Source organism: Meles meles, chromosome 7 (assembly GCF_922984935.1).
Source record: "Meles meles chromosome 7, mMelMel3.1 paternal haplotype, whole genome shotgun sequence".
Taxonomy (NCBI): domain Eukaryota; kingdom Metazoa; phylum Chordata; class Mammalia; order Carnivora; family Mustelidae; genus Meles; species Meles meles.
In genome coordinates, this window is record NC_060072.1 from 87596318 (window position 1) to 87624293 (window position 27976).

General features: G+C 40.8%; 1 protein-coding gene across 3 annotated transcripts; it reads right to left on the reverse strand.

Moving 5' to 3' along the window:
- Positions 1-817: 817 nt before the first annotated feature.
- Positions 818-27572, reverse strand: RACGAP1 (Rac GTPase activating protein 1). 3 transcript variants are annotated; one of them, XM_046012650.1, is made up of 17 exons: positions 27454-27572; positions 20556-20640; positions 14547-14749; positions 13397-13533; positions 12348-12417; positions 10374-10427; positions 9642-9722; positions 8886-9003; positions 8245-8375; positions 7414-7578; positions 5895-5990; positions 5418-5616; positions 4041-4146; positions 3733-3865; positions 3318-3453; positions 2288-2396; positions 818-1983 (listed from the first exon to the last, which is right to left on the reverse strand). In XM_046012650.1, the coding sequence occupies exons 2-17, from the start codon at positions 20638-20640 to the stop codon at positions 1908-1910; spliced, it is 1899 nt and encodes a 632-aa protein (XP_045868606.1). In that variant the 5' UTR covers positions 27454-27572; the 3' UTR covers positions 818-1907. The 3 variants fall into 3 exon arrangements, with proteins under 3 accessions (XP_045868606.1, XP_045868605.1, XP_045868607.1); XM_046012649.1 differs by having other exon boundaries at positions 20556-20644; positions 27454-27558; XM_046012651.1 differs by lacking the exon at positions 27454-27572 and adding an exon at positions 27028-27099 and having other exon boundaries at positions 20556-20644.
- Positions 27573-27976: the final 404 nt, after the last annotated feature.

Here is a 27976-nt window from a genome sequence, read left to right on the forward strand (position 1 = left end):
CTAATGGGCCATCAGTTCCTGCATAGGGTAGCCTTGCCTTCACTAACATTATACAATCCATTTACTTCCTCCACATTAGTGACTTAAAATGCACCTTGGGGAGATACTACAGAACAGCAAATACGGAGCCAGGCCAATGCCAGGCTTGCACAGACATAAGGAAAGAGATGGCATCTAGGACAAAGTTAAAAAATAAAACTTAACAGGCGTGTGTGTGTGTATAAAGGGGGGTAAGAGGAGAGGGGACCCGTCCTCTCTCAATTTGCTGAGGCAAAATCTCCCTGCTGTGAGAGCTGCCACCTCCTGGGAAAAAAGCCAGTAGGTTGCCTCCTCTCTCGGTGGTTACATATTAAGCCGGCAACTGTTTACGCTCAATCTCAGATACATTCTGTTCATCAGCCTCAGAGTTCCCAGCGCAGGTGCCCTCAGTTAATCACCCTACTCGCTCCAGAGGCACTTCCAGCAGTGAAGGATGCTCCAGGCAGTCAGCCAGCCAGAGTCGTCTTTTTTTTTTTTTTTTTTTTAAACTGCACCATTCTGGTCCCTAAAGACTTGTTTTTAAAAATTTGGGTTTTGTCTAAAGTAGTTTCTTCAAATGAGAGGCAAACAGTCAAAGGACAAATCTAGGACTTCAATTTGGACAATGAAAGACCCTGAATGACAAACGAAGAAACAGACTCCTGATGGCCACAGTGGGGGAGGGGAGAGAATGAAAATGAACAGTAGACCAAAACATGGAGGAAAATATTTTCTTAAAAAGGCACTGAAGGTTACCTCCCAGGATAAGAACACCAATCTCACAGTCTTTTTGGAAAAAAAAAAAAAAAAAAAAAAAAAGATTTACTTTTTTCCAAATATTATTCTAAATATGTTTTACAGACAAAGGTCACTATGAATCAAAAACATTCTACAGAAGAAAGCATTTTTATAGACACTGGAAATAATTTTAATAAAAAGTTCATATTTATCTAGATGTGGCTATGTTCCATAGGAAGATTTTTGGCAACCAAAGTGCAAAGACAACATGACTGTGGCTTTTTTTGCCACACAAAATATTGACAATCTCCCCTTATAGCCTACTCTTAATTGTGAACTGGGACGCCAAATAGATGGCATGTGACTTTTAGAAGTAGGGCTCCAATAGACAAGGGGAGGGGTGTCAAGCCAACAGAAAGAATTCAACTGAAACACAAACCGGCTTTGACCCCAACCAAATCCAAAGTCCAGCCAGAAGCCCATTAGAGATCAATTCAAGCTGTAGTATCACTTTTACAAGGTTGTGCCACTTAACACTATTAAACCTAATCAATCCAAATCAAAGCTAAGCACACCCCCATCACTAGTTCTGCCCTAGTCCTATCCCATTTTTATGAAGGCTCCACATTACAGCTTAGTTCATACTGGGGGAAGGGGACCTCCAAGTCCTCAGAAAGAGCCACCCTAAATCCTCTGTCCAACTTTTCTTTACCCTGCCCTCCCACCTCCCACCCTGAGATACCAGTCTTACAAAAGGGGTGTGGCTTCTGTCATTGTCTCAGGGAAATTAGTTCTAAATAATACCAGAGAAAGATCAGTCCATGAGCAGCGTTCGGTTTTAAGCCAGAGGGATGGGTCCACTCCAGACTCCCTCCCTTGCAAAATCACAATGAACTCCATATTCTCCCTTCTACCACTACAAAGATCTCCCATCTAGAAGCTCCCAACAACGGCAGCACAAGGTGTTGATGTTACATTACCGGAGAAAGAGAGGGAGATATATATAGTTTTAATAAAACCCCCGTGCACAATTAAACTTGATTAAAAGCCTGGAGAATGCTAAAAGTAGTAATGAGTACAAGAGGCTGTGGAGAGAAGGTGCGGCCTTCCTTGCAGTCAGTAAATGCTGGCAAGCAACAGGACACAGGGTTTCACTTGAGCATCGGAGAAGCAAAGAAGTTGCCTTGTCGTCCTAGGTTGGTGGCAGATTTGCTTTTGCTCCCAAATCTACAGAAAATGAACCGAAAAAGCATTCCATGAAAGGTAGGTAAATAAACAACTCTAACATTACTCAGTATTATCAGCTAAAAATAGGAAACCCTCAACAACTATTCTGCAAACTACTCTTTGTCGTCTGCGATGACAGAGGGGAAGCAAAACCCTTTGACCCTTTTCAAAAAGGGATCATTATGGCTCCAGGTTGCTTTTAAAAGCTAGCTGCTAGCTGAAGGCTTCATCGAATTTCCCCTTCAGTATGCTTCGGTATGCTGGGAAGAGTTCTTCAGTTCTCAGGCCGGCCAGTTCCACATACCTGGGCGTGTTCTTGGTGAGGGTGGAGCGCACTCTCTGCGACAGGGAACTAGATGAAGGAGTCTTGAGGAGCTGATGCTCAGGAGTGGTCACGGGCCCCAGTAAACTCACTTCAATCAAAGTTAAGACATATTTTTAAAGGAAGGGCAAAAAGAAAAGCACCCTTGTGGGTGGCCAGTTTTAAGCCAAATACCCTGTGAAGCCCTTAAGAGCTAAGGTTAAAGACCTAAGCAAAGTCCCAGAGATCATTTTTGTCATCGTCCATAACAGACCAGTATATCTTCCATGCAGGCAACTGCTCAATAAACAGCTGACATATGCTTCCTGATTTAAGCCATTCTCAAACTCCAGCATTCACAAATCTAGTGTCTGATCACCTGATTCTTACCTACATTAGGAAAAAACAACGTTCTTTCTTAAAAAGGATCTTGCAAAAATGAGAGGTCTGGTCTCCAATGCCAGTAAAGTTGGAAGAAACCAACTTCAAACATTTTTGCTGACGATACAAATTGGCAAAAGCCTTTAAGAAATCAAGCTGGTAAAACAAAAAAATGTTCAACCCTTTAATTCAGCAGTTCCCACTCCTGGGAATTTAACAGTGGGGTAAACAGAGATATATACCTATAATGCTGATGTCAGCATTATTAGTAACTATGGAAAATTAAAAAATAACATCAATTCCTAATAGAACATGTTAAAGTAAATTACTGTTTACAACTATAAAAATGATAAAATTATATAGTAACAGAAAAAGTTCTCTCAGTATGTTAAGTGAAAGAAGATCAAATTATATCTGAATTTTTATTCTATTTCTAAAATATCCGTATGTAGAAGGAAAAGGAGAACCACATTCCATTAAAGTGAAAAAAAGTCAGGGTGGTAGAGCTGTATAAATTTTCTTTTAATGTTAGAATCCTCATAACAAATTGAATTTTTGAATTCCAAACAGCTCTAGCGAAGGGAGGGAGAGGGTACATGGCCAAAACCAGAGAAGGAGTCAGGTCCCTTAGGAAACACAACTTGGGCCTTACCTTTAATATCCGGTGTCTGTGGTGTTGAAAAGGCATTTGAGTTTTCAATGACATGCATGGGGTCAATGTTCTCTTGTTCCACCATCATGAACTGACTCCAGTATTCCAGGGGCAGGGAAAGCAGGCGCTCTACCACCTAAACAGCCACCAAACAGGTTAGCATACTTCCAAAGCTCAGGGCTTCCCACACCCTCATGTTATCACGTCATATATATATATATCTCTCTCCACATATATATATACACACACACAAACACATATACATATATCTCTTTTATGTACATATATGCACATTCTGAAGCTCAGGGCTTACCTCTTAGCGCTTTCTCATGTTATCACGTCACATAAGATACCTATATATCTCCACATATATATCTTTTGTGTGTATGTATATATACGAAGGGCACTTGCCTACCTTGGGCTGACGCTTGATGTCCTGCAACATTACCACTGGATCTGGATTGGGCACAGCATGGGCAACTATGGTAGGCCCAAAGACTTTAGCCAGATTGGCCACATCCATTTTAGTGTTTGGACTCTGAGCCACTCTGAGAAAAAGAGCATTTAATTAGAAGACTTGCTCTTCCACTTAAACACAAACTAAAATATAAGATCTATCAGAAAACATTTCACCCATCACATTCCCTCTCTAACACCCAACCCACATTATGTTCCCCGTGGCAAATTCCCAAACTCCCAGAAGTGAGTTTCGGCTGTACTCACCTCTGCAAGTGAATCATGAGGAAAGCTAATGTGTCCCTGTTGGGCTGGGGCAGCTCACCAACAGCCTGGTACATGGCAGCTATGCTGTTGTCCTCATCTGTGATTTCTGTAAATGAAAAGAAAACACCAAGAGGCCTAGACTTCTTTCCCTTGACAGCGTGCTTCCAAGTGATCGACCACAAAGTCTCATCTATACAGTAAGCTTCTGGAACTTCTGATGAGGTTCATGACTGCATCAAACTCCAGTTTCATTAACAAGCAGGACACTGGCCCACAGCTCAATATTAGAAATCAGAACCTTTAAAAAAAAATCAGCTCCTGCAGTTAGGGAAAGCAGCTAGCAACCCACGTGCAGGGAAGGCAGGCACACAACTGCAGCAACTACAATTACAAGAAAGTGTTCGTTTATAAATTGTGGTCAGGGGCCTACTATGGACTAGGTACTATTCTAAGTGCTCAGGTAAAGCAGAACTAAACAAAGACTGCCTCATGGAACTCACATTCTATTGGAGGAGTTAGTCAAAAAGCAGGTAGCAGGTAGTGCTATATAGTAGAAACTAGAAAGTAATGGGTGGTTGTATTTTAGACAAGGTGGTCAGGAAAGATGTTTCTGAGGACAAGGTACCCAAAAAGAAACCTGAAAGAAATAAAGGAGCAAATCATGCAAATACATTCCAGGCCGAGACAATAACAAATTCAATACTCTCGTGAGGGGAGTAAGCTTGGTTATTATGCTCTGAGAACTACAAGTATTCCAGTGCATCAGGGGAAGAAAGAAAGAAAGTGTTGAGAGAAATGATGCTAGAGACGTAACAGGAGCTGAATCCTACAGGTGGGGTCTTTGGGGCCATGTGAAGGACTGGTGGCTTTTATTCTGAGAGTGATGGGAAGTCACTAGAGAATTCTATGGACAGAAGCGACTTCATCTAATTTAAATTTTAGAAGGACCCCTCTAGATACTGTTTGAGGATCATAGTGTAGAGGGCTGAGAATAGAAAGAGGAAAATCAGTAGGTTCTTTTGTCATTCCAGGATGAGAGATGTCAAGAGTGGTAATAGTAGGAGTGGCAAATTTCAATTTTAAGATAAATTTTACAAGAGCTTTGCTGAGAAGATTTGTTAATGTATTAAATATGTGGGGACTGACTCCAAGTTCAAAAGGACAGCCCCAAACTCGACCCAAAACAACATAAAACCCCATCAGTACCCATATAGTTTAGACAGGAAGAGGACAAGCACTGAGAACACGGACAGTCATTCTTCCATCAGAGCGCATGCACGTCCACACGGGCACAGGCACTGTACTGGGCAACACATGCAAGAGTCAAACATTCCTGCCCCTGTGGGACTCATATTTGAGTATAAGACCTACTCTTACCCGCCGCCTCCATGAAAGTCTTGTTTAGCCGAAAAGTCAGAAGGGGTTCTTTGAGGTTTCGGAGGAAGTCCTTCAGGAGGCTACAGACAGCGTGGATGTCATCCACTTTGCTGAGGAGGGGTACGGTTTTCACTCTGAGGAACTTCTCTTTCAGCTCTCTCACTGTCCGGTCACAGCCAGAGATCCGGTACAGGCCTGTCTGTTATTGAGGGGACACTTCCAGTTACAAACTAATTATTAACAAAAAAAACAAATCCACATTCTCTGAAGGTAGACTTTTTTTTTTAAGGGAGAGTTGGGGGCGGGGCACGGGCAGGAGCAGGGCAAAAGGAGAGGGAGAGAGAGAACCTTTAGCAGCCTCCATGCAGGCCTCAGAGCCAGACATGTGCTCCAGCTCACAACCCTGAGATAGGACCTGAGCCAGTATCAAGAGTTAATAGTTAAGCCACCCAGGCGCCCCTGAAGATTGACTCTTACCTCAGTCAGCCCTCTCTGCTCAATCTCATTTACGCAATGGACAACAATGGAGGGGATCATTGGAGAAGTCTGAGACACATAATCTGCTAGCAATCCCTGAAAAGGGAGAGTTTTAAATTATTATTTATACCACTTAGACCGCAAATCAAGGCGAGTAGGAAGAACCATCCCCAAACTAATACTCAGGCTGGGACATCATGTCTACTTTTAAATTCCTATTCCCAAAGCATATAATAGAACAGAGATTCTCAGTTACATTTTTCCTACAACCACAACAGAACTGATTCATGGTCACATATATACACTCTTTTTTTTTTTTTTAAATTATTTATTTATTTGACAGAGATCATAAGCAGGCAGAGAGGCAGGTAGAGAGAGAGAGAGGAGGAAGCAGGCTCCCTGCTGAGCAGAGAGCCCGATGTGGGGCTCGATCCCAGGACCCTGGGATCATGACCCGAGCTGAAGGCAGAGGCCTTAACCCACTGAGCCACCCAGGTGCCCCACATATATACACTCTTGCATGAACAAGTAATAAGACCACTAGCTACAACTCTGTCCACGCTTGTCCTCTACTCAAGGGCTTCAGAAAGCAAGCAATAATGAGATTACAGGTACGGGCTTTAATATGAACTAATTATTCTTAAAAAAAAAACCAAAAACCTTTTTTAACCCTTTAATTATTCTTAGTAAGAAAAATTATTTAACACAACTCATAGTTGATCGGGACACAAACCTATCTATAGGGGAGAACTCCATGGTTCTCTATCAGAGTAAAGAAAATCTGTAACCAATTACATGCATGAATAAGAACTGTTAAGATTAAAGAAAAGTAACATTTGATTTGCTAGGGGCTCGGGAGCAACATAATCAATTCATTCTGAATCTTGTTAATGTTGTTCATATAATAAATAAATACTTAATAGATTGAATCAGTTTTTAGAAATAAGCAATCTAACCTAGCTTAGTATAGGATACTTCTAACATAAAAGGAAGTACAATCGTAGATGAAATTACACAACGGCTGGGATTTGTGTCAAGATAATTCACCGGACAGGGCCAGGAGGACAACACGGGGGTACTGATAAATCAGGACTGGACATGAACTGGTAATCACAGAAGTTGAGTGATAGGAACCAGGGGCCAGTCATCCTAATCTCTCTACTTCAGCACATGTTTGGAATTTTACAAAACAGGAAGAGGATGTGGAAGGGAAGAAAAAGATGAGGAGGAAAGGAAGGGGAAGGGGGAGGAAAGAAGGAGGAAGGAAAGGAGGGAGAAAGGATGAGTAGGGAAGATGGGAGAAGGTGAAAGGAGGGAAGGGAAGAGAAGTCTGGTGAAGAAAAGTTACTAAACAGACAAACCCAAGCAGGACTCAGCTGCGAGTTAACATTTTATCATTTCTCTTCATCATTTGTGGAAAAACTACTCTTGACATCACTAATTTTATTACAAAAACTGACATTAAGCTTTGAAAAAGGTAAAGAAATCATAATACAAGGACAGACCCCATAGGTCCTACCTCTCCAATCTTGACAGGTGTTCCTATCAGGGTAGGAATGCAGGGAAGGGGACAGCGGTCCCGACATTCTGGATGAGAGACCACACGACAGTCGCGACACTTCAGAGATAGCTTGCCAAATTTTATCCGTTTTCCACATGGAACACAAGATTCAGGTTTAATAACCTGAGGACAAAAGAGGACAGAAATAACAGAGGAGTCTGAATTAGAAAATCATCATCATCAACAACCAGCGTTTTTTAAGCACTTAGTATGTGCCAAACAACTTCCTAATCCCTTTACACATACTTGTGTAATTCTCACAATAATCCTGTAACATAGGTTTTGTTCTTTAAGGAAAGGCAAAAGAGGCTGTGTAATTTGCGTAAGGTCACCCAGTTGGAAGGTGGCAGTGTACAATGGTGGAAAGAACCTGTTGATGAGGACTCATAAAAACTCCATGTTAACTCTGCCACTTACTGTCCTGTGGCTCAAACAAAGGCAGTTAACTCTTCTGAACCTCAGTCAGGTTGCTTGGGTTTGTATGAGGAAATCCAATGAGACAAAGGTAAAGTGTGCTATATCCAACCATACTACATAAATATGTATTACTAAAAAGCATAAACAATTGCTTCTGTTTAAAAGCCGCTTTAACATAATGTATTCACAGAATGCAAAGATATACACATCCTCTGTAACCAGTAGTTAGCTCTGAGGAGTGGAACTGAAAGAAGGAGATCTGACATTTAACTTTCTAACACTAAGTTATTTAAATCTGTTCCTGGTATATATTACTTTCACAATCAAAAAATTAAGTGAGCCCGAAAGAAGACAGAACGATCACAGATCTACCGTCTTAGAGACGAAGTCATGCAGGCGCATCCCTCCATTGCTCTGTGGAGTGCCAGAACTCTCTGTCTCAGTCCTTGGCTCCAGCGGCCTGTTGCTCAAGGTGGAGTCACTATTCCAAGGTTGTAATGTACCTAGAAAACAAGCAACTTTAAGCTTCTTAATATTTTGTTCCTTCTGAATTTTAACCCCAATTTTAATATAACTGGTAGACAACCAGTAATTTGTAACCATAATCAGAAGCGACTATAATGGCTATGCAGAAAAATCAATTTAAGAATAATGAGTTAATAACGGGGCGCCTGGGTGGCTTTGTCATCCGACTCTTGATTTCGGCTCAGGTCATGATTCATGGGTCGTGGTACCAAGCTCTGCGCGGGCTCGACGCTCATTGGGGAGTCTGCTTGAAGATCCTCTCCCTCTGCCTCTCCCTTCCCAAATAAATAACATATTATATGTGAGTGGCACAGACCAGGCCAGCAATCCAAAAGTAGAATATGACACAGTGCTCTGGCGTCCAGTAAGCAGCAGCAAGAAACTACCCACAATATCCAATCCCTGCCTCAAAGGGTTCAAAAAAGCCAAGTGTCCCTGAATTTTACCAGTTGTTTTACACAGGCAATTTAGCTACAAAGTCAGTGGACCTGTTTTCCTTCGGCTTCTCGTCCAATATGGCACAGTCTCAATTGTGGACACAGCTTCGATAGGCCCACCATCATTGGGAACAGTCACTGTAGTTTTTGCAACTATGGATTCATTCCCCTAAAACAAAAGCAGAAATGAGGGAAGGACAAACAAGTGAACCTAATATCCCTACCACTATAAGGTAATTTTGGAGTGGTTAAAAAATTCCTGAATCCTAGGGGCGCCTGGGTGGCTCAGTGGGTTAAAGCCTCTGCCTTCGGCTCAGGTCATGATCTCAGGGTCCTGGGATCGAGCCCCGCTTCAGGCTCTCTGCTCCGTGGGGAGCCTGCTTCCTCCTCTCTCTCTGCCTGCCTCTCTGCTTACTTGTGATCTCTGTCTGTCAAATAAATAAAAAAATTCCTGAATCTTGGTCAGGACTTAAGGCCCAAGCTCAAAAAAACTCAATTGAAACCTTATACTTCAGAACAGAAATATAGGTCATAGAGGCATACACAACAACAAACTAAGAATCAAATATAAAGCTGACAGTTGTTTACTCAATCAGAGTGATTCCATTCATATGGATGATAAGGACCTATTATTACATAGAAAAACTCACCAAATCTCTCTCTCAAAATAACATTGCAGCGTTGACTCGGGATTCTATTTTATTTATTTATTTATTTGAGAGAGAGGGAGAGACAGAGTACACTTAATGGTTGGAACCACTAACCTCTGATGTGTTCAGAACCACAATTCTCTTGGCCTATTCTTACCTGGTCTACTGTGGAACCAATGGAACGAGTCTTCTTTACAGGTCCTGGGGGACCATCAATGAACTGTCGGCTACTAGAGCGCTGGAAAGGAGACAAAGATCAAGAAGTTCAGTGTCACAGAAGATCTGAAGCAGAGAAGATAAAATTATTCCATTGTATAACTTGGGTGAAAGTCCTGGATACCAGGGCTATGGTAAATAACAATATGCTCTCTCTCATTCTATTTCCACATGAAGCTTAAGTTGTACAAACACAAAAATGCCCTCAGTGCCCTAAAAGAAACAAGCAAGCTTTGGAAAAATTTAGGTGACAGCACCAGAAAAAGTAGAGATGTAATCCTATCCAAGGACAATATGTCTTTGGACACATATTAAGTACCCTAAACAAGCACACACAGACACAGCTCTGCATATCCCATTATACACACATTTCATCTGAAAATTATATTAGAGTACAAGTCCTGAGTAAAAATTCCTATGACAACTCAAAACAAACACAAGTATATCCTTTTCCACTCCAGAGGCAGCCAGAACAGTGAACTAGGACGAGACTGTCCTGAGTTACTACCTTGAGGATCATCCATAATGACCCCGCAGGAATTCACTTGTAATAGGTGTTTAACAATAGTTAGAGCAACATGTCAGGAATGCTGTATCATGGAAAAATTTCTAGAGAAAACTCCTTTATTGTAATTTTGTAAAAACAACAAAAACAAAACAAAACCATACATACCCTCTTTTCTCTCTTCTTCAGTTTAAAAGTCTTTACCAAAGAAGAATCCCAATCCTGTTGACAATTATAATATATTAATTTTTTTCTGTGGTGAGGCAAAAACCCCAGACAGGAATTTTTGTGGAAGTAAGTTTACAGAGAACCTTAAAGGCTTTCTGAGTCAGCTGCCTAACTTATAATTTGGGGAGAGGGCGAAGGGAGGGTCTCAGATGCTGTAGCTATAGAGTTACAGTAAGTTAACTTGCTTTCTATCCAAAATTGAAGCTATTATAATAGAGTCAGGAGTCAATACCACAGAGGCGAGAAAAGGTTAAAGAATCAACTTCTGTCGTGATTATATCCAGTGCCTGGTCTTTTATTTCTGACTATTTCTGTAATTAGTTGTAGAACTCACAGAATCTCTGGCACTATACTGATCAGGTTAGATGTCTTTCTTACTCTTAAGGGACTGCTATCTAATCAGATGTTCTGTACAATGTAACCACTTAAAAAGTTCTAGTTCAGGTTTTACATTTCTCAAACATCCCTCTTCTTTGGGCCCCAACAAGGACATTCATCCCTGAAGAATTACTTTTTTTTTTTACTATAGTCTAGTTTCATTTCACTTATTTTAACCATTTACGTTCATGTGACTTCCTTACTCCTGATAATCTCTGAAAAAAACAAAACCCAGAAACAGTAGTATAAAGCAAATGGTAGCTTAGCTAACTGAAATCTCTACAATTCCTGGTCAAGTAATTTAATTTAGCTACTGATTATTTGATTCAGTTTGGGTTACAACAGATACACCATAAGTAGTTCTAGCTCCAAAATCAGCTATTAAAACATTCTAGTTTTATCATATACTCCAGACCTATTCATATCACTCCTTATTTTAAAAAGGAGATACTTACTATTTATATCTATAAAATGGCAATGATTTCCCCAAACACTGATTTGGGACAGAACGCTCCTAGCCTACGTAACAAGTAGTCACCACTTATTTCACTGTCAGAAAACCAACCACAAATAACCTCCTGATTTATTGCTTTGTTGCTAGCATTCAGCCAGTAAAACAGGAAAGATACATAAACCAATAAACCATCAAAGTCTGAACATCAAAGACTGAGTTATCAGGAGATGACTTTTATACAGAAACACCACCATAAGTTAAGAAAAGGGTGCTGCCCCACAAAAGTGGGGTAGCAAGGAGTTTAGACCAGTCAACCATTATTGAACAGAGCATTACAGAGTGCCTAGAAACTTTGTCAGTCTTCTGGCTGAAGTTCCAGAGCCCTGGTTTCCTTCTAATTATGAAGTATGACTAAGTTTTCTTTAAGAACCAAACTAATTCTGAAATAAGGCACAAGTCTATTCTCTCCAAGAGCAGCAAATAAATCCTGCCTGGGTAGGATCTTGCTAATTTTTTTTTTTTTTATTGCTAGCTAGGGCTTTTTAATAAGCCAAGATACAGTCAATTAGCACATGCAGCTCACAGATCCGTTAAATAAATTTAACCTCGTCCCAAATCCTGAGTTCTATATTCTCACTTCCAGAAACTAAATATATAAGCCAGTCTCTTATAGCCTGTGTGGATTTTTATTTTAAAATGCGAGCTCAGGGGCGCCTGAGTGGTACAGTTGGTTTGGCGTCTGACTCTCGGTTTCGGCTCAGGTCGTGACCTCAGGGTCCTGCGATCAGCCCCACTGCATCCGGCTCCACACTCAGGGCAGAGTCTGCTTAAAGACACTTCCTCCCTCTCCCTCTGCCCCTCCCCTGCACCATGCGCTCTCTTGTTCTCCCTCATCGGTAAATACAATCTTTAAATAAATTAACTAATTAATAAAATAAAATAAAATGCTAGCTCAGAATCTGTCATACATCAACAAACAAAACAGCCAATAAAGGAATTCCAGAAGAGAGGGCAGGAGAGAGAGTCCTGAGGGAGCAGGGGTAAGAAAAATAGACAATCCTCAGAGATCAATCATTTATTACCAGCGATTCGTCAGTCTTATCAAAGCTGATATCTGATAAAATGGAACCAGATTCATCAATAGTTGACAATCTAGATGAGAGAAACAAGACAGTATTAGATACAGAAGACCGTGGAAAGTAAAACGCACAAACACCCAGAATGAGTCGCATTGGTCACGTAACACCAACAATTTCATAGCAGTGCCTTCCTATGGAGACAACTACAAGTTCAAAGCCTAGCCATGGTGGCTGCTTGCTGTGGTTTCCATGGGAGAGAGTGGCTGTGCGTGCATGAGGACACACACCGCACAGCTGCTTTTTTGGCAAAGACCTCCCAACACCAGTTCAAAGTTACAGACAGGAGCAGGGTGTGCTACTCCTCGCGGAAAAGGCTACTAGAAATTCACAGGCATAAGAGTGAAGTTTAATCTGATCCCAATTGTGGTTGCTTTCTACAAGAAAGAGTGTTACCCAGCATCAGCTTTTGAAGAAATTAAGCCCATATATTTTCTCAGTTATAAAGATACCCCATAAAACAACCAGGCAACAAAATAAATAGCTGGAAGAGTGCTGACCTTTCCCTCCATACTGTATTGGGGGTGTTAAATTCAAAGCCTGGTAGAGACGATTTTAAACAGTGATGCAGTGGAACCAAAGTTATTGTCTGATCTTGACTCACAGAAGGCCTTCTAAACCAGAAGACTACAAAAGCTACAAGAGCTCTCTGGAGAGTAAATGCTGAAAGTATTGCTGAACTGCCACTTTCACCTTTAAGGTTTCTCAGCAATGAGCAGGATTAGTAACTGACGTGCAATTTTGCATCAACATCAAAATTTTACCTGTGGTGAAACAATTATCCTAAGGAAAGATCAAAAACAGAAGAAGATAAAAGAAATCGGGAGGCCCCTGTGCCTGTGCCTTTATTTCCCACCCACCCTTCCTCCGAAGAAGTCTTTTTCTGCTTTATTCAGCACACATTCCAGAAGCAGTCTATTTAAGAGTTCAGATAACAAGAACTTCTGACAGCTGTGCTGCTCGTGATCAGATAACAACAGACACGGCTTCCCCACCTTTTGTTCCCAGCACTGCCGCTGGACGGCTGGCCTCTGTTGAGAAAAGCCAGAGCTGATTTTTGCTCCTCGCTTAGCTGAATGCTGCCAGATGTGTCACACATGAGCATCTCTCGAATCAGCTGAATCTGTCTTTCCTGCAGACCAAAGCAGAGTAAAACATCCTGACTAACCAGGGGAGAAAACTTCACCTCAAATTTATGGGACGGGCAGACCAGAAGACATTAAAATACAGCATTATGCAAATGAGCCTTCAGGAAGGCTGCTACACCGATAGCATATTAATTCACATCAAGCCCAAATTGTGTCTCTGATTTCTGACTGGCAAAATGAACTCCATCCAGAATAGTGGGCTTTCTGCTACAAGACTTTTGGGTCAAGGGGCTAATCCAAGACAGTACTGCAAAATGAGAGTCCCCAAACAGAATTTCGCATAGCAAAAACAATTTAGTGTCATTTGATCAGGACAATTATTGGCTTCCTCTATGGATCAAAGCAGCCACCCACCTTTCTAAAGGGTGGAGCGAAATGCATTAAAATGGATACAAAGCTGTGACACACTGGAACCAGTCAATTTGAGCTTACTGAGGCATTTAACACTGTACCAAGATGGATTAGTGGCTCCATGTAAAGGCTTTCCTTTGTACCATGACCCACCCTGGTACACCAAAATGACAGTGTTCCACGTTAGTCACATTGCTCTACTGGCTGACTACATCTCACCCCTCCCCTGAATCAGGAGCAGTAATGATGGAAAACCTTAAGAGTTGTCTTGTCTCAATAACAAATACTAGCTATTGACAAAAGGATGAGGGCATTCTGGGTGGCATGAGAGATAGCCAACATCTTGTGACAGATCAAGCATGCTAGGAATTCCTTAATTTTAATTCTTTAAAAATCCTCATCTGAAATCTATGAAGTCATAGTTTTAAGTCAAGAAGAGGAAAAAAATTAAATTTCAGCCTATGAAGGACAGGATTCCTATGCTGCAATTTCAGCTTCAATCTAGGCCAACTTGTCAATGGACAGGCTGCTTTTAGTTCTTTAACGTGGAAGAAGAAACTCAGTATAACTAGGGGGTGGAAACAAGACCAGATGATGCTGGCCCTCCCCCCACTGGCTCGACTCTAGCATAGAGAACAATACACACCAGCTTCTCGCAGTCAGCCTCAGCTCGCTGTCTCCGTTTGATCTCGACATCCACCTGATTGCGTGCGTGCTTCAGTTTAACATCCAGAGCACTACGCTCAGTCTCTGCTTTCATCAAAAGATCCTTGTACTTCCCCAGCTCGTGGTCTGTTCTCTGCCACTTTTTACGGAAATCCTCAAAGTCCTTTGCCAACTGGATGAATTCTGAGGAAAGGGGGAAACTTCAATAACTCGAGCACCAAACACAGTACTAAGGCTAGTCTAATGCCTAAGTCCTCTAGTTAGTTTTCCTCCAAGTATATAATGAAGGGACCAGCTAAACTCTCGGCAAAGCCAGCTGAAAATAACCAGGAGCAGATCCTGGATATCTGTTCATCACCCTGCATGGCAGCTTTGTGGAGAGCAATTCCTGTTTCGATAGGCCACCTCCTTTGGCTTGGCCAGTGGCATCTGCTATGGAATAAGGAACTCATTAGTCACCTGGCTCCAGATGTAATACCAACACTGAAAGCTCCTGAACAGAAGGCAATCAAAGGGGGATACCTCTGGGGCAGCTGTCACACACCAGGACAGTTACAGCTATAAAACAAAAACAGCCTCCTTTTGAGTCATGCACTGCTGCGCCAAATAGACGTTAAACAGCAAATTCAAATATAACTGCTGTAATATGCTCCAGTAGATGTAGATTAATATTACAGATGTCTAGGCCTACAATTCCATTCAACTATATAATTATACAAATATTGATTTGAAAGTAAAGAGCCAATTTGCTTGTGCTGTTTAACACTGCCCTGAAGGGTGTATAAACATTTCAATGGGAAAGACACAGAACAGATCATACTAACCTAGGGTGAGTCACTGATGGCGGAATGTGGACTCTTTCTACATGTCTGCAGAGAGAGCATCACTTCCAACACCGTGCCCTGAAGCACGATAACCCTGGTGGCATTCATGCTTGCCACCTGCTATTGGCAAAGACTGTTCTACACTGCCTTCCTATTTTCTCGTTACCTTCGATCTAGCTCTAGGCATCACTCCACACCACCTTCACGGAGGAAGTTCCCAAGGTGTACATCTGCTGCTGGCCAAACTAACCCAGTTTACAGCTGAAACTAGGCCACAGGCACACAAAGCTTGCAGATTCTTGGGTAGTAAGGGCACTTTTCTTATTTCAATTTAACCTAAGAGCATAGAAACAATGAATATAGTGTTCTTTCCAGTCTTAATAATTTGACTAAACTTCACACTTACAAATTAGGATGCCAATTCAATCTAGAGAAAGCAAGTCTTACACATAAGGACACTTCAGTTTGTAACAAACAAAAGGTTTTAGCAGAACAGGATATTATGACCTAATTATCTTAGAGAATACAACTATGAAAGCTAAATATATATATATATACACATACACACACACAGAGAATATATATATATATATATATGGCTACAATTCAAATAGCTTTAAATAGTGTGTTCGTTTTGTTTAAAACACATAAATTTTTTCCTTCTTAAAGAAAAAGAAAACAATATATCCTTTTGCCAATTTAACTATTTCAACGATGTAGAGTCACAACATTTTTTTTTTAAAGAGCTGGTTCTTTGCCACGTTCACTCCGGCAATTCATCAAGTACTGCACTTATGATTTGTGTACTTTTCTGATGTATGTAATAGTACCTCAATTTCAAAAAATAAAGAACAAGAAATATACTTTTCAACCACACATCTAAAACTTTCTAGCTCCACACTGTGGTCAATTAAATGTTTCTAAATATAGTGCTGTATACACTATATTTATATACACTCAAATATCTACTGAATTGAAAAACAATTTTGAGAATGAAAAGATTTCCACTGGACCTAATTTTGCTCATTTCTTTGTTCCTTCGAACACTCCTTTTTTTTTTTTTAAAGATTTTATTTATTTATTTGAAAGAGAGAGAACATGAGCAGCGGGGAGGGATGAGGCAGAGGAAGAAGCAGACTCCCTGCTGAGCAGGGAGCCCAATGTGGGGCTCCATCGCAGGACCCAGGACCCAGGACCTGAGCCACTCAGGCACTCCAAGGACACTCCTTCTTGATAAACCTTATTAAATTTGGGTTTTAATCCCTATTCGTTGTTAATTGGTATATATTATAAGTCTAAGTGAATTGGACGATGGAACTCAAACCAAAAAAAGTATCAATTCATTTCCAGGAAAGAGTTCCTATTTTAATAGTATGAATGATTCAATTACTAGTTCAACTTGGTTTATGCTAGACCAAAACCAGAATATTTGCATACCTAAAATATTACTTAGGTATAATTCTGTTATGAACTAAGTTTGCTAAGATGGGTCAAAACAGCACATTAGATCACAGATCAGGAAAAATTCTGATATAGGAGATCAATAAACAGAGCATTTTGGGGGCCAGTTTGTGAATCATGATTCCAACTTGGTACTAGCCCCCATCATGAAGTACATATTCAAAAGATTTTTTTTTTTAAGATTTTATTTATTTAGGGGAGGGGTGGGGGGTTAGGTGAGCCTGGTGGTGGGTATTAAGGAGGGCACGTACTGCATGGAGCACTGGGTGTGGTGCATAAACAATGAATCTTGGAACACTGAAAAAATAAAATAAGATTTAAAAAGATGTTATTTATTTGAGAGAGAGAGCATGAGCGGGGGAGAGGGAGAAGCACACTCCCCGTTGAGCAGGGAACCCGATGTGGGGCTCGATCCCAGGACTCAAGGATCATGACCTGAGCCGAAGGCAGACGCTTAACCTACTGAGCCAACCAGGAGCCCCTTCAAAAGATTAATTAACTTCAAATTACCTCCTTTAAAAAGTTATGTTTATTAAACTATGAAATGCATCTATCAAAAAGGAATGAAGGGGGATGCCTGGGTGGCTCAGTTGGTTAAGCATCTGCCTTTAGAGCTCAGGTCATGATCCCAGGGTCCTGGGATTGAGCCCTGCATAGGCTCCCTGCTCTGTGGGAAGCCTGCTTCTCCCTCTCCTTCTGACTGTCGCTCCCAACTGTCTGCTTGTGCTCTCTCTGTCAAATAAATAAAATCTTTAAAAAAAAAAAAGGAATTAAGGGAAATTTCCTTAAAACAAATTGAGGATAATCTCTGATTCATTAAAAACAAAACAAGCAAACAAAAAACAACAACAACAAAAACCGAGGATTTGATTCATAGTTCAGCAAATAGATTATAAAACCATCCCAGAGATCTTGGTTTTCTCGGCTCACTCCTCCTGGAGTCTTTGCACAGGCTCTTCCTTTTGTTTTCCCCACCACTCTCTAAGCTTCTTAGAAAGGGGAAGGGGGAAGGGCACTGGGTCTCTTTTCTCTCCAGTGCCTTGTAGCACACAGTAGGCACTTAAATATCCATTGAACAAATAAATGAAGAATTGCTATTCAGATCAAATTTAAACTCCAGGCGTCCAAGCCCACCTCATCAATCTATTCAAACTTGACCTCCCACCACTACACAATACTCTTTCTTGTCCCTGCTCCCAGAACAGACCCATGCTTATTTCTGCCTTCTCCCTTGTGATCAAGCTGTGTACTCCAAACAGAATGCTCTACCTACACTCTTCTTTATGTATCCATTCTTCTAGTCCCATCTGTTCTATAAATCCCTTCCTAATCTGTTTGTTCCACATTACATTTTCCTATACTTCCCAAAAGCACTTATTTTGATACTTGTATTATCTTGTTTCATAAGAAATCGATCTCTGAAACTTAAATACCATGATCTTCTTGAAGAAAGGCATCAAGTCATAGACACTGTAGCATCACCTACTGTAGACAGCATAACACAAACCCAGCATTGTTTGGCACACAACAGATACCTGATAAATATTAAGTTATATTTATTCCCAATTTACACAGCAACAACATAAAAAAAGTTTTGGGCGGCTCACAATAAAATAAAAATAGAAGGTAAAAACAATGTAGACCAGGGAAATCAAAGATAAGGTTATTAAAGTCATTTTATTTGAATATTAACCTTCATTTTGATCTTTCAGGAAACATGGACTTAGCTAAAAACAAAACATGAACAAACCTATACAAAAAGGAGAGAGAATAAAGTGACTGATGAAAGACTAGAATAAGGAGTCAGGATACTTAACCATGCAAGGAATTCCTAGGATCAAAGAAGAGGACAGAGACTGAGACGGTTGTAGAAAGGAGATTCTAGAGTCTAGAAAACATAAACCTACTCCATGTCCTCAAAGCCAACATTCCAAATTAGAGATATGGAGAGGAAGGCAAACATGCCTCTATTTCATAACAGGAATCAATGGGAAGACAGAAATGTGTTTATAAAATAAGGATACCTGTAAGAATATCTAAAATTTTTTGGCATAATTACTTCCAAAGTATTTTCACAACTAGCATCTCGTTTTTATCCCCAAATGCTCACAGCACTCCCACAAAGATAAAGACATTTGAATTCCTATTTTACAGATGGAGAAACAGATACAGAAATAAGTTAAAAGCCAACACTGGTTACTGAGACTCCAAACCCCAGATTCCTCCCTCTGCCCCACATCCTATCAGCTGCCTCCTCGTAGAGCTCTCATTATCACAGTCTCTTCTACCCATTTCCCCTTATTTCCAGCTTCACAAACACCACTCTAGTTAGGGCTCCTGCTGCTTCTTCCTTGAGCTATGGTAACAACATCCTCGTTGGTCTCCCAGGCTCCCCCTTTGCCAGGGTCATCTTCCAAGAGCTCTCTCTGATTATGCCACTCCCCGCTTATTCCTACTCCCCCTTAAGCCCCACCCTGACTTGCCTCCACCCTAAATGCCCTCTTTCATCTGTGTCTGTTGGGATCTCCATTATGGCTCCATTTATGGGATCTCCATTATGGCTTACTTTTGTCCATGAAGCCATTTTAGTCAGTCATCCCTTTCCCTCAACTCAACATGTGCTAGACGCTGTATTAGGTTCTTGCTAAATATTTGCTGAATGAGCCTGAATTTTAAGATCTCTCATTCAATACTCTTCCCCCCACTGGGCTCCAAAGCAATCCATCTTCTGAGATGATGTGACCTCAAAGAGGAGCCTAATTAGCATGCCATCATGGTTACTGAGCTGGTATCAGATGATAGGGTCATGCAACAGCTATTAAGAAAGAGAAAATAGAATATTGTCTTAAAAGGCCTGTAAGTGGATAAGAGCTATTAAAAACATCAAATTAAAGAAAATGCTGAATGGCATAAGCAGGACACCACACTAAGTACTGTGAAGATCTAAAAACTAAATAAATAAATAAAGCTTAGAGAGACAGTTCTTACTTCACTTTTACATCAATGAGGCTGACTTAAGAGCAATGCTTACTAAATTAGGTATTAATGAAAATCTCAAATGGAAGACGATGGCAATTCAAAGAAAAGCTGAGAAAAAAATAAATCCTTAAATCACTTAAGTCAGGGCCATCAGCCCCCTTCTTCACTCATCTACTTCCTAGACCACCATTCTCTCACCCACCTCCTTTTTCTCTCCAACTCTCTATCCAATTTCAAACCTCTCTTATTAAGAATCAAATCCACGAAATAGGTGAAAGCAGATGAACAGTCCCTTCTTCAAAAAGAAATTGTGACATGTTTCTCCTCTTCAACTGAAAATGTTTTACAGTACAGAGGGAAAGCCAGGATAAAAAATACAGACAACTACTACTCTAAAGAAAGAAGCAACATCCTTGGAACCTCAGATTTTACCCAGTTCTTGGTGTGAAAGTGAAATTGACAACTAATGCCAAACAGTCAATGGAAAGAGACTCTTGATAACGAAAGAAATCTGGGGGCACCTACTTAAGAGTAACTACAGGAAAAAAGTGACCAGCTAGAATGAGTGTCCATTAAGCTCCGACCATGGATAAGTGACAATCATTTTCTTTTTAGGAAGCCCAAATGAAAACAATTTTAAGATTGGAACACACGTCAGCTTTGCAGAAAATCCAGATCTGAAAGCTGTTTTTTCTCTTCACACAGGCCAGCTCAGGATGACTTACGGAGTTCATTTCCTTCGCTGAGAATCTCCACCCGGCGTACAAGCTGCTCAAACAGATTCCGCAAATTCAGCATCGTCGTATCCATCTTTCTGCCAAGAAATCAAATATACATTAGAGGTCCTGCCTTCTCCCCCAGACAAAAGATCAGTAGCAATCCATTACAGCCATCAGTGACTAACATCTGGACTCTTCCATTTGTAGCTACCATTATAAGGATCTCAAGCCAACAATCGGTGTTTTGTATGATCTTTATTACAAAAACAAAGTTGGAATGTTTAATGTTATTTGCAAATCAGAAAAGCATTTCAGACCTCCAAATATAACACCCCCTTCCTGCCTACTTCTTTTCCTCCAGTCTGCAGTCACTCTGGAGCTGTGAGGAAAGCAATTAAGGACAAGCATGTCAGTTGATTACTAGGTGACCAACTATAAAACGTGGCTCTTAGTCTATTGATTAATACAATGCTTTTGCCACTTTAATCCTTCTGGACTTTGAAGACCTTCAATGTAACTTAAAAGGTTTATTTTTAATTTCATTTTTAGCTAGCATCCCTATTGCAACTGCCTTTTAAAACGCAGGACATGGTCAGCACATTTCCTACCAACAGCCCAGATGACGTCACACGAGTGATTAAGTGAGGAAATCGCCAGCTCAGCAGCACAAGAATTATTTCTGTAATGCAGGGCTCTCTGCTGGACTGTGTGCAGGGACTATGTCTAATAAATTTATACTAAGTATAGGCAAAGGATTATGTTGTACCACATTCTGGCATCAAGGAGACAATACACCACCTTCACAGTTAGAAGGGCAAAGGAAAAAATCATTTGCTACTGTGTTCTGTATGATGAATTTCAGACTTCATATTCCCCCCAAAGCCCTGCTGATATTATATTAAAAACGGTGTCCTTACAGACAGTTGTGTTCTGAATAGACTTTAACTGGGAACACTTTGAGGAAATAAGATCTTTATTTAACAGACAAGAAAAAAAGACATCAACTGGACGTTACAAAAATTATCAAGGAAATGAAATTAAAAAATAAATTTCATTTGAAAACTGAATGTCCTTAAAAATACCATTTAAGAATTCTTGTGTTTCTCCAAATCACCCTTCAACATTCTAGTCTAGCTCCTTATTTCAGGCATCTAAATAAAATTTAGAACTCTTTTATGGGGCGCCTAGATGGCTCCATCGGTTAAGTATCTGTCTTTGGCTCAGGTCATGATCCCAGAGGCCTGGGACTGAGCCCCAGGCCAGGCTCCCTGCTCAGCAGGGAGTCTGCTTCTCCCTCTCCCTCTGCCTGTGGCTCTGCCTGCTTGTCCTCTTTCTCTCTCTCTCTGTCAAATAAATAAATAAAATCTTTAAGAAAAATTAAAATAACTCTTTATGAAAACTCTTTACAATGTTTATAAGATTGTACCATAAGCTATGAGGGTGGGACAGGGTTAAAAAAAAAAAACCCACAAAGGACAAAGGAATATATAAACATAAAGATATTTTCTACTAAGTGCTACAGAGTTATTCATTTGTACTCAAATGATGATTGGCCTAATAGCCAAAAAGCTTTCAGTTCCATGCTTGGAGGCAACATATACCTGAATCAGGGCGGAAACCAAGATTTTCAAATGGCAATGTATCTGTTCCAAGCTACATAATCACAGCAAGCTGCTAAGCAACCAGACTAACAAATGTATTACAAAGATCTTTCTCTAAACTAAGAACAAAACTAAAAGAATAGCATTAAAACTGGCAGGAGGCGATCTGGAAGCTGTGGAGATGCCCATGGGTTTCCCAGTATGACAAACCAGACACAGATACCCAAATGCTACAGGGTAGGAGCAGGGATTTCAGTAGTTTATTCAAATGATGATTTCCTTTGGCTCCAGTAAAAATGGGAAGAGACTGATCGGGTTAAATGTAGGGCACTGATTTTCATTATCTCAGCAGTCATCTATACATTCTGAGACTCAAAGTCAGTGAACTCCGCACATAGGAAAATGTCTAACTGCCCAAGAGTGCAGAAAAGGAAGATTTCACAGTGCAACTAGAGTATTAAAAACTGGTTGTTTTAAAAAAAAAAAAAAAAAAAAAAAAAAGGTTTGATGTTTTAAATGACAATACAACAACCTGATCCTTTGTCCCCTTTAAAAGAAATCTTCTCATTTTCTCAAGTTCCTCTAGCCCACTATTCTTCTCCCCTATGTTGTGCATACCACTCCCTAGAGTAAGGGTTGTGGGAAGGTATGCTCTTGAAAACACAACCAGATTCCTCAAAAGACTAAAGACACAGAGAACCTACCCGGGGACATCTCCTCATCGCAGCAACGGTTATCTCATACAACTACCTCCACCTACATTATTGTCCAAATGTGAGGCCTGGTACCCAGGGGGCAGTTGTTTAACTCCCCGTGCTCTGCTATAAAACAGAGGTAACCCTCAAATGTCAGATCATCAGTCTGCAGATTTAGTTTTAGGAAGCATTTATGGTTTTCTACGCTTCCCTCTCAACACCAGATATTCCCTAAAATTCAATCCTCCAATCTCTCGAAGAACTTACCAAACTATCCCATGTTAGTCCTTACAGCTCTCCAGAGGATCACCCATCCCTCTCCAGCCTCTCTCCTAACCGCTGTCCTACAACTCTTAATTCACTTGGAATGCCCTAGAGGTGAAGCCTGATCCTGAGACTTGGTTCTATCCTTCCCCATCACATATATCAGCAACCAATCTACCCACTGACCTACTCTACCAATTCCCAATTTTGATTTCCTTATCATTCACGCAGTTCCAAACCTCAGAATCACCTTCAGTTACTCCCTTTCTGACAAGTACGATCACCATACCCGTGGACTCTTCTCTCATGTTCTCCATCCAGCCCCTAATCACGGGCAGGCTGCCATCATTCACATCAACTGATGCTTCCTCCACTGCTTTGCTTAGTTGGCACTCAAGACACATACACCTTGCACTCTAATTTAACTTTACCACATTTCTACCCTATATCCCAGGTAGGCTGTACATGTGAGAGAAATCGTATCTTTGGCACAACTGTATTATGCACACAAACACTCAATATTTAAAAATATATATTTGATGGGGTGCCTGGCTGGCTCAGTCAGTAGAGCATGTGACTCTTGATCTCAGGGTCATGAGTGGGAACCCCACATTGGGCACAGAGTTTACTAAATAAATAAATAAATGATTAACGGAAATCAGAGAACACACACCATTGAGTCTACTGTCAAAAGAATTTCCATTCTACCTGAACATCAGTGTGTAATATAGATGAAAACTTAAACAACAGTTTAAAAAAAGGGTGATTTGGACAGAAGCCCTGGGATAAAGTTTCAGTTCTTCTATTTGTTAGTATAACCTGGAGTAAGTCAGATTCTGAGACTCATTTATAAGTGGGAACAGTAACACTCGGCCTACTGACCTCACAGAATAGCATCAATTCACATAGGTAAAAGTTTTATAATGTAAAAATTGAACGTTATATAGGGTATTATAGTGGGTATGACATTTTTTTGTTGTTTTTTTTTGTTTTGGTCTGATAGTTGTTATTTACATTCTACCACAGTGATTACCAAATCATAGCTGGAACCCAGACCAAGAAGAATGGAGAAGACAGCAAAATTTGACCAGGTCTAGGCTCTTTAGCAGGCTGTCTTACATGAGGCTTGTAGCATCTGAAAATAGCTTTTCCTCTAACACAGGTTTACTTAGGGTAATCCAAAAACGGCACTAGCAAAATATAATCCTCTTCTCTTTATACACCAGGGGACCATGTATTTTTATTAATGTTCTATAGAAGTGACATTCAGGAATTATTTATAGATGACAAAAATATCTTTCTGCATCAGTACTAACTCTGATATCACAACCAAACTGTAACTCAAAAAGCTAACATTTACTCATCCTATTCAATGTCAATTAAAAACAATGTTAATTTTCCTGTTGGGTCACATTTTCACTCACAAGAACACTCCTTTATTTCTCCCCCTTTATTATTTAGCTCCAGAGCTAGGAGATACACTAATGTGAAAGGAAACAAAAACAAAGTCATATTGTAGTACATTGCTTTGCAGCTGTAAAACAGCTGTCACTTTTCACTACGGAGGCAGCTGCCTTTTGGGAAAGCTGAAATGATCCCTGTGTGTAGCAAGGAAATCAGTTTGTGGAGCACTTTAAACAAAAAGGTGCTAGAGAATCTCAGCTGTTATTGATGAGAAGCCCCAGAGGTGGAGAAGTCACTATGTTACAGATTCCCAATCTGTGAGTATCCCTGAGGGAGCAATTTCACATCACCAGGAAAGACTCTCAGCTTGATGTGATTGCTCTGAGTCCCCAATTTAATTTCAATCACCCAGCCCAGAGACAGACATCGTCCTTCAGAATAAGAGACTATTACAGATCTTAACTGCAGAGTATCCTGGGAAAAGTCTCTATCCTCTTCTTCCTCCTAGAAACAACATTATTAAGAGACCTATACATCATGCCTTAGATGCATCAAGGGTGTTAAATATTGTAAGACAAAGCAATGGAAGGTTGAGTTTTTCAGGAAAGAGTTTTAATGAAAAACATTACTAAATCTGGAGATTCCCAAGAATTCAGCAATACAGGTTTTCCACTGCCAAAGAAAATCATTTCCTAAGACAGTCTCAATACTCTAAGATTCTTTCATATGAAAGCACTTTGGAGCAATTCTTTTTCCCAGATGTCCAGCTTTTGCTTTACTGTATCAGAAGTCTCTATACAACTGGCAGACAGAAGGAATATCTTGAAACCAAATGCTCTTATGAACAAATGAATTACAGAAAGAGTAAACAGAATGTTCTCAATCCAGCGTGAATGAAGACTAAAATAAAAAGATGAATTGAACTATTATTTCTCAAAAAACTATTACCAGTTTAGTATACTAAATCCTTTTTTCCTTCTTATACTGTGGATTCTTACCATTCTGCAGTGTTCCATTCTTCAAGGTCTAGTGTCTTACCAATTCACTAAAACATTCCCTAACAATTTCAGTCCAAAATTCTCTCTATTATCGATAACATTCATTTGGCAGATATAAAACATTGCTTCATACTATGGAATTTTCCAAGTTCAAAAAAATTAAATTTTTTAAATATATTTATTTATTTAACAGAGAGAGCACAAATAGGCAGAGAGGCAGGTAGAGAGAGAGGAAGGGAAAGCAGGCTCCCGATGAGCAGAGAGCCCGACATGGGGCTCGATCCCAGGACCCTGAGGTCATGCCCTGAGCTGAAGGCAAAGGTTTAACCCACTGAGCCTCCCAGGTGCCCCCAAAATTAATGTTTTTTAATAGTGAAACTAAAATCTCATCACCCTAAACAATTACATACATCTCATTATCTAATCTTTGCCCATTATATATACTGATATCTTTGTAATATTGCAATCATAGATTGATATGTTTGTGTTTTGCTTTTCTCCATCATGTTTCCATTAAGTTACAGAAAGTTAATTAACAGTTATTTAACCATTGTCTTTTTTGAATATTAATGCAATTTTCAGTTACATCTACCTGGAATCTGCTGCATGGTCACTCCCTCACCTCCTTGAGGGATTTATTCAAATGTCATTTTCTCATTGATGTCTTTCCTAACTACCCAATTTTCAATTGCAGACTTTACCCCCCTACGCTTCTCTCCTTTATTTTCCTCCAAAGCACTTGTCTTCATCTAACATACCCATATATTAATTGGTTTATTGTCTGCCTCCCCAACAGTTTAAGTTTCAAGAATGCACAGATTTTTGTCTGTTTTGTTCACTGCTGAGCCCCTGAGCTCATCTGGGTGATGAGCCATCACCCAGAACAGGGCCTGCCACTTGGCAAATGATTAAAAGACATTCACCAAATGAATGAATTGAACATGAACAATTGAAACAGGTTTTTCCTTTAGGTGGCTGTATTCCTTAGAACTGATTTCCAAGGCTGGGATTACTATATCGTAGGGTAAAAAAACCTCTTATAGCTCTTGATAAATACAGCCAAAATATTTTCTAAAAGGGCTATACTAATGTACACTATACTCAATAGTGTAGAGGCCTACTAGACTCACCACAGTTATCTTAAGTTCTATCAGCCCCCAAAAAGTGCAAGCTCCTTTATGGCTAAATAAGATTGTATTGCATTTATATTATGCACTGATTAAGTACCTGTTGAGTGATTAAGCTATAGGAAAGGCGCCTTCTCTCTAAACACTTTCAATAACTCGAAAAATTCACCCCACACATTCAAGAGAATGATAATAACATTTCTTTAAAAAAAAAAAAAAAAAAAGGCTTATCTTCTCACCCACCCCACGTTGCTAAACACTCCCTCCGCCTACGGAACGAAATTCAGTGAAGAGAAACATACGTGAAATTCTAAAAGTAAGGCCTCCTTGTTTCTAAGGCTAAGAATTCGGATGGGACGAGCAAGATGTCATTGCCTCGGCCAGCCTACCTGGATACACACAGTCCAGAAGGGAGAGAGGCTCCACTTCAAGCCGCCCCGGCCTCTCAAACACCAGGATTTCTCCCTTCCAAAATTCCGTGCGTGCCCCTCGGAAGAGAATGGGGGCATTACCCCACCCACTCCCAAACTCTGTATTTAAGTCAAAGTCACTTCTTGGGGGTGGAAGGAACCACCTGTCCAAGCCATCACCTCAAAACCACCTGTCTTGCCCTGTCCAAGCCATCACCTCAAAAACACAGCTAGGATAAAAAAGCCCTCCACTCCCAACCACCGCCCATTCCGGCCGCTGCCTCCCCCGGCCGGTGGAGACCTCCCAGAGGGGTTGTAGGTAAGATCTTCTCCCTGAACCCGCGGTGGCCGCGGCTCACGACCTCGGACACTCTCCTCCCACCACACACCCAGAGTCAGACGCACCTGTTCTCGCAGCCTCTAGCGCCCACCTGGCCGGGTCCGCCTGGACCCACTTGGGCCGCCTTCCACTTACTTCCCTCCGCGCCTCACCCAACGGCAGAGCGGCACCGCGCCTCCAGCTCTGGTTTGAAATCCTGCACCAACCAATCACAGAGAAATTTATTCCTCCCGCGCAGTCCCTCTACGCTGCGACGCACGCATCAGCGTCACGGGGTGAGGCGGGGCCAGAGCTGGGCATGCGCATGCTGATAAAAGGACGCCAAAGGTAGCCATTTTGACAAAGGTCAGAAGAATTGTGGGAGCGATGTTTGCTTTTAGGGTCTGCGTCCCCAGATCCTTTTCCTGAAGCCGTTCAGGATACCATGTTGACTAAGGGCGAGTGATACTTTGAATGCAGATTATGCGTAGCCTTGTTGTTTCCCCAGGCAGGAAAGTAGGGCTTTTGGAAATCATCAATTGAACAGTGTAGGGTCCCACTGTTGAATAGGAGGAAGTTCGGAAGGAGTTAGAACAGTCATTTGTAACC

What these genes read in the sequence shown, in the direction of transcription:
- RACGAP1 (XM_046012650.1), bottom strand. Translation starts at nt 20,640, where the DNA reads ATGGATACGACGATGCTGAATTTGCGGAATCTGTTTGAGCAGCTTGTA. An exon ending in CACCTGTCAAGATTGGAGAG is followed by an intron (nt 5,991 to 7,413) that starts GTAGGACCTATG and finishes CTCCCTTTTCAG; the next exon opens with GGATTGCTAGCAGATTATGT. An exon ending in AGCAGAGAGGGCTGACTGAG is followed by an intron (nt 5,617 to 5,894) that starts GTAAGAGTCAAT and finishes CCTCAATAACAG; the next exon opens with ACAGGCCTGTACCGGATCTC.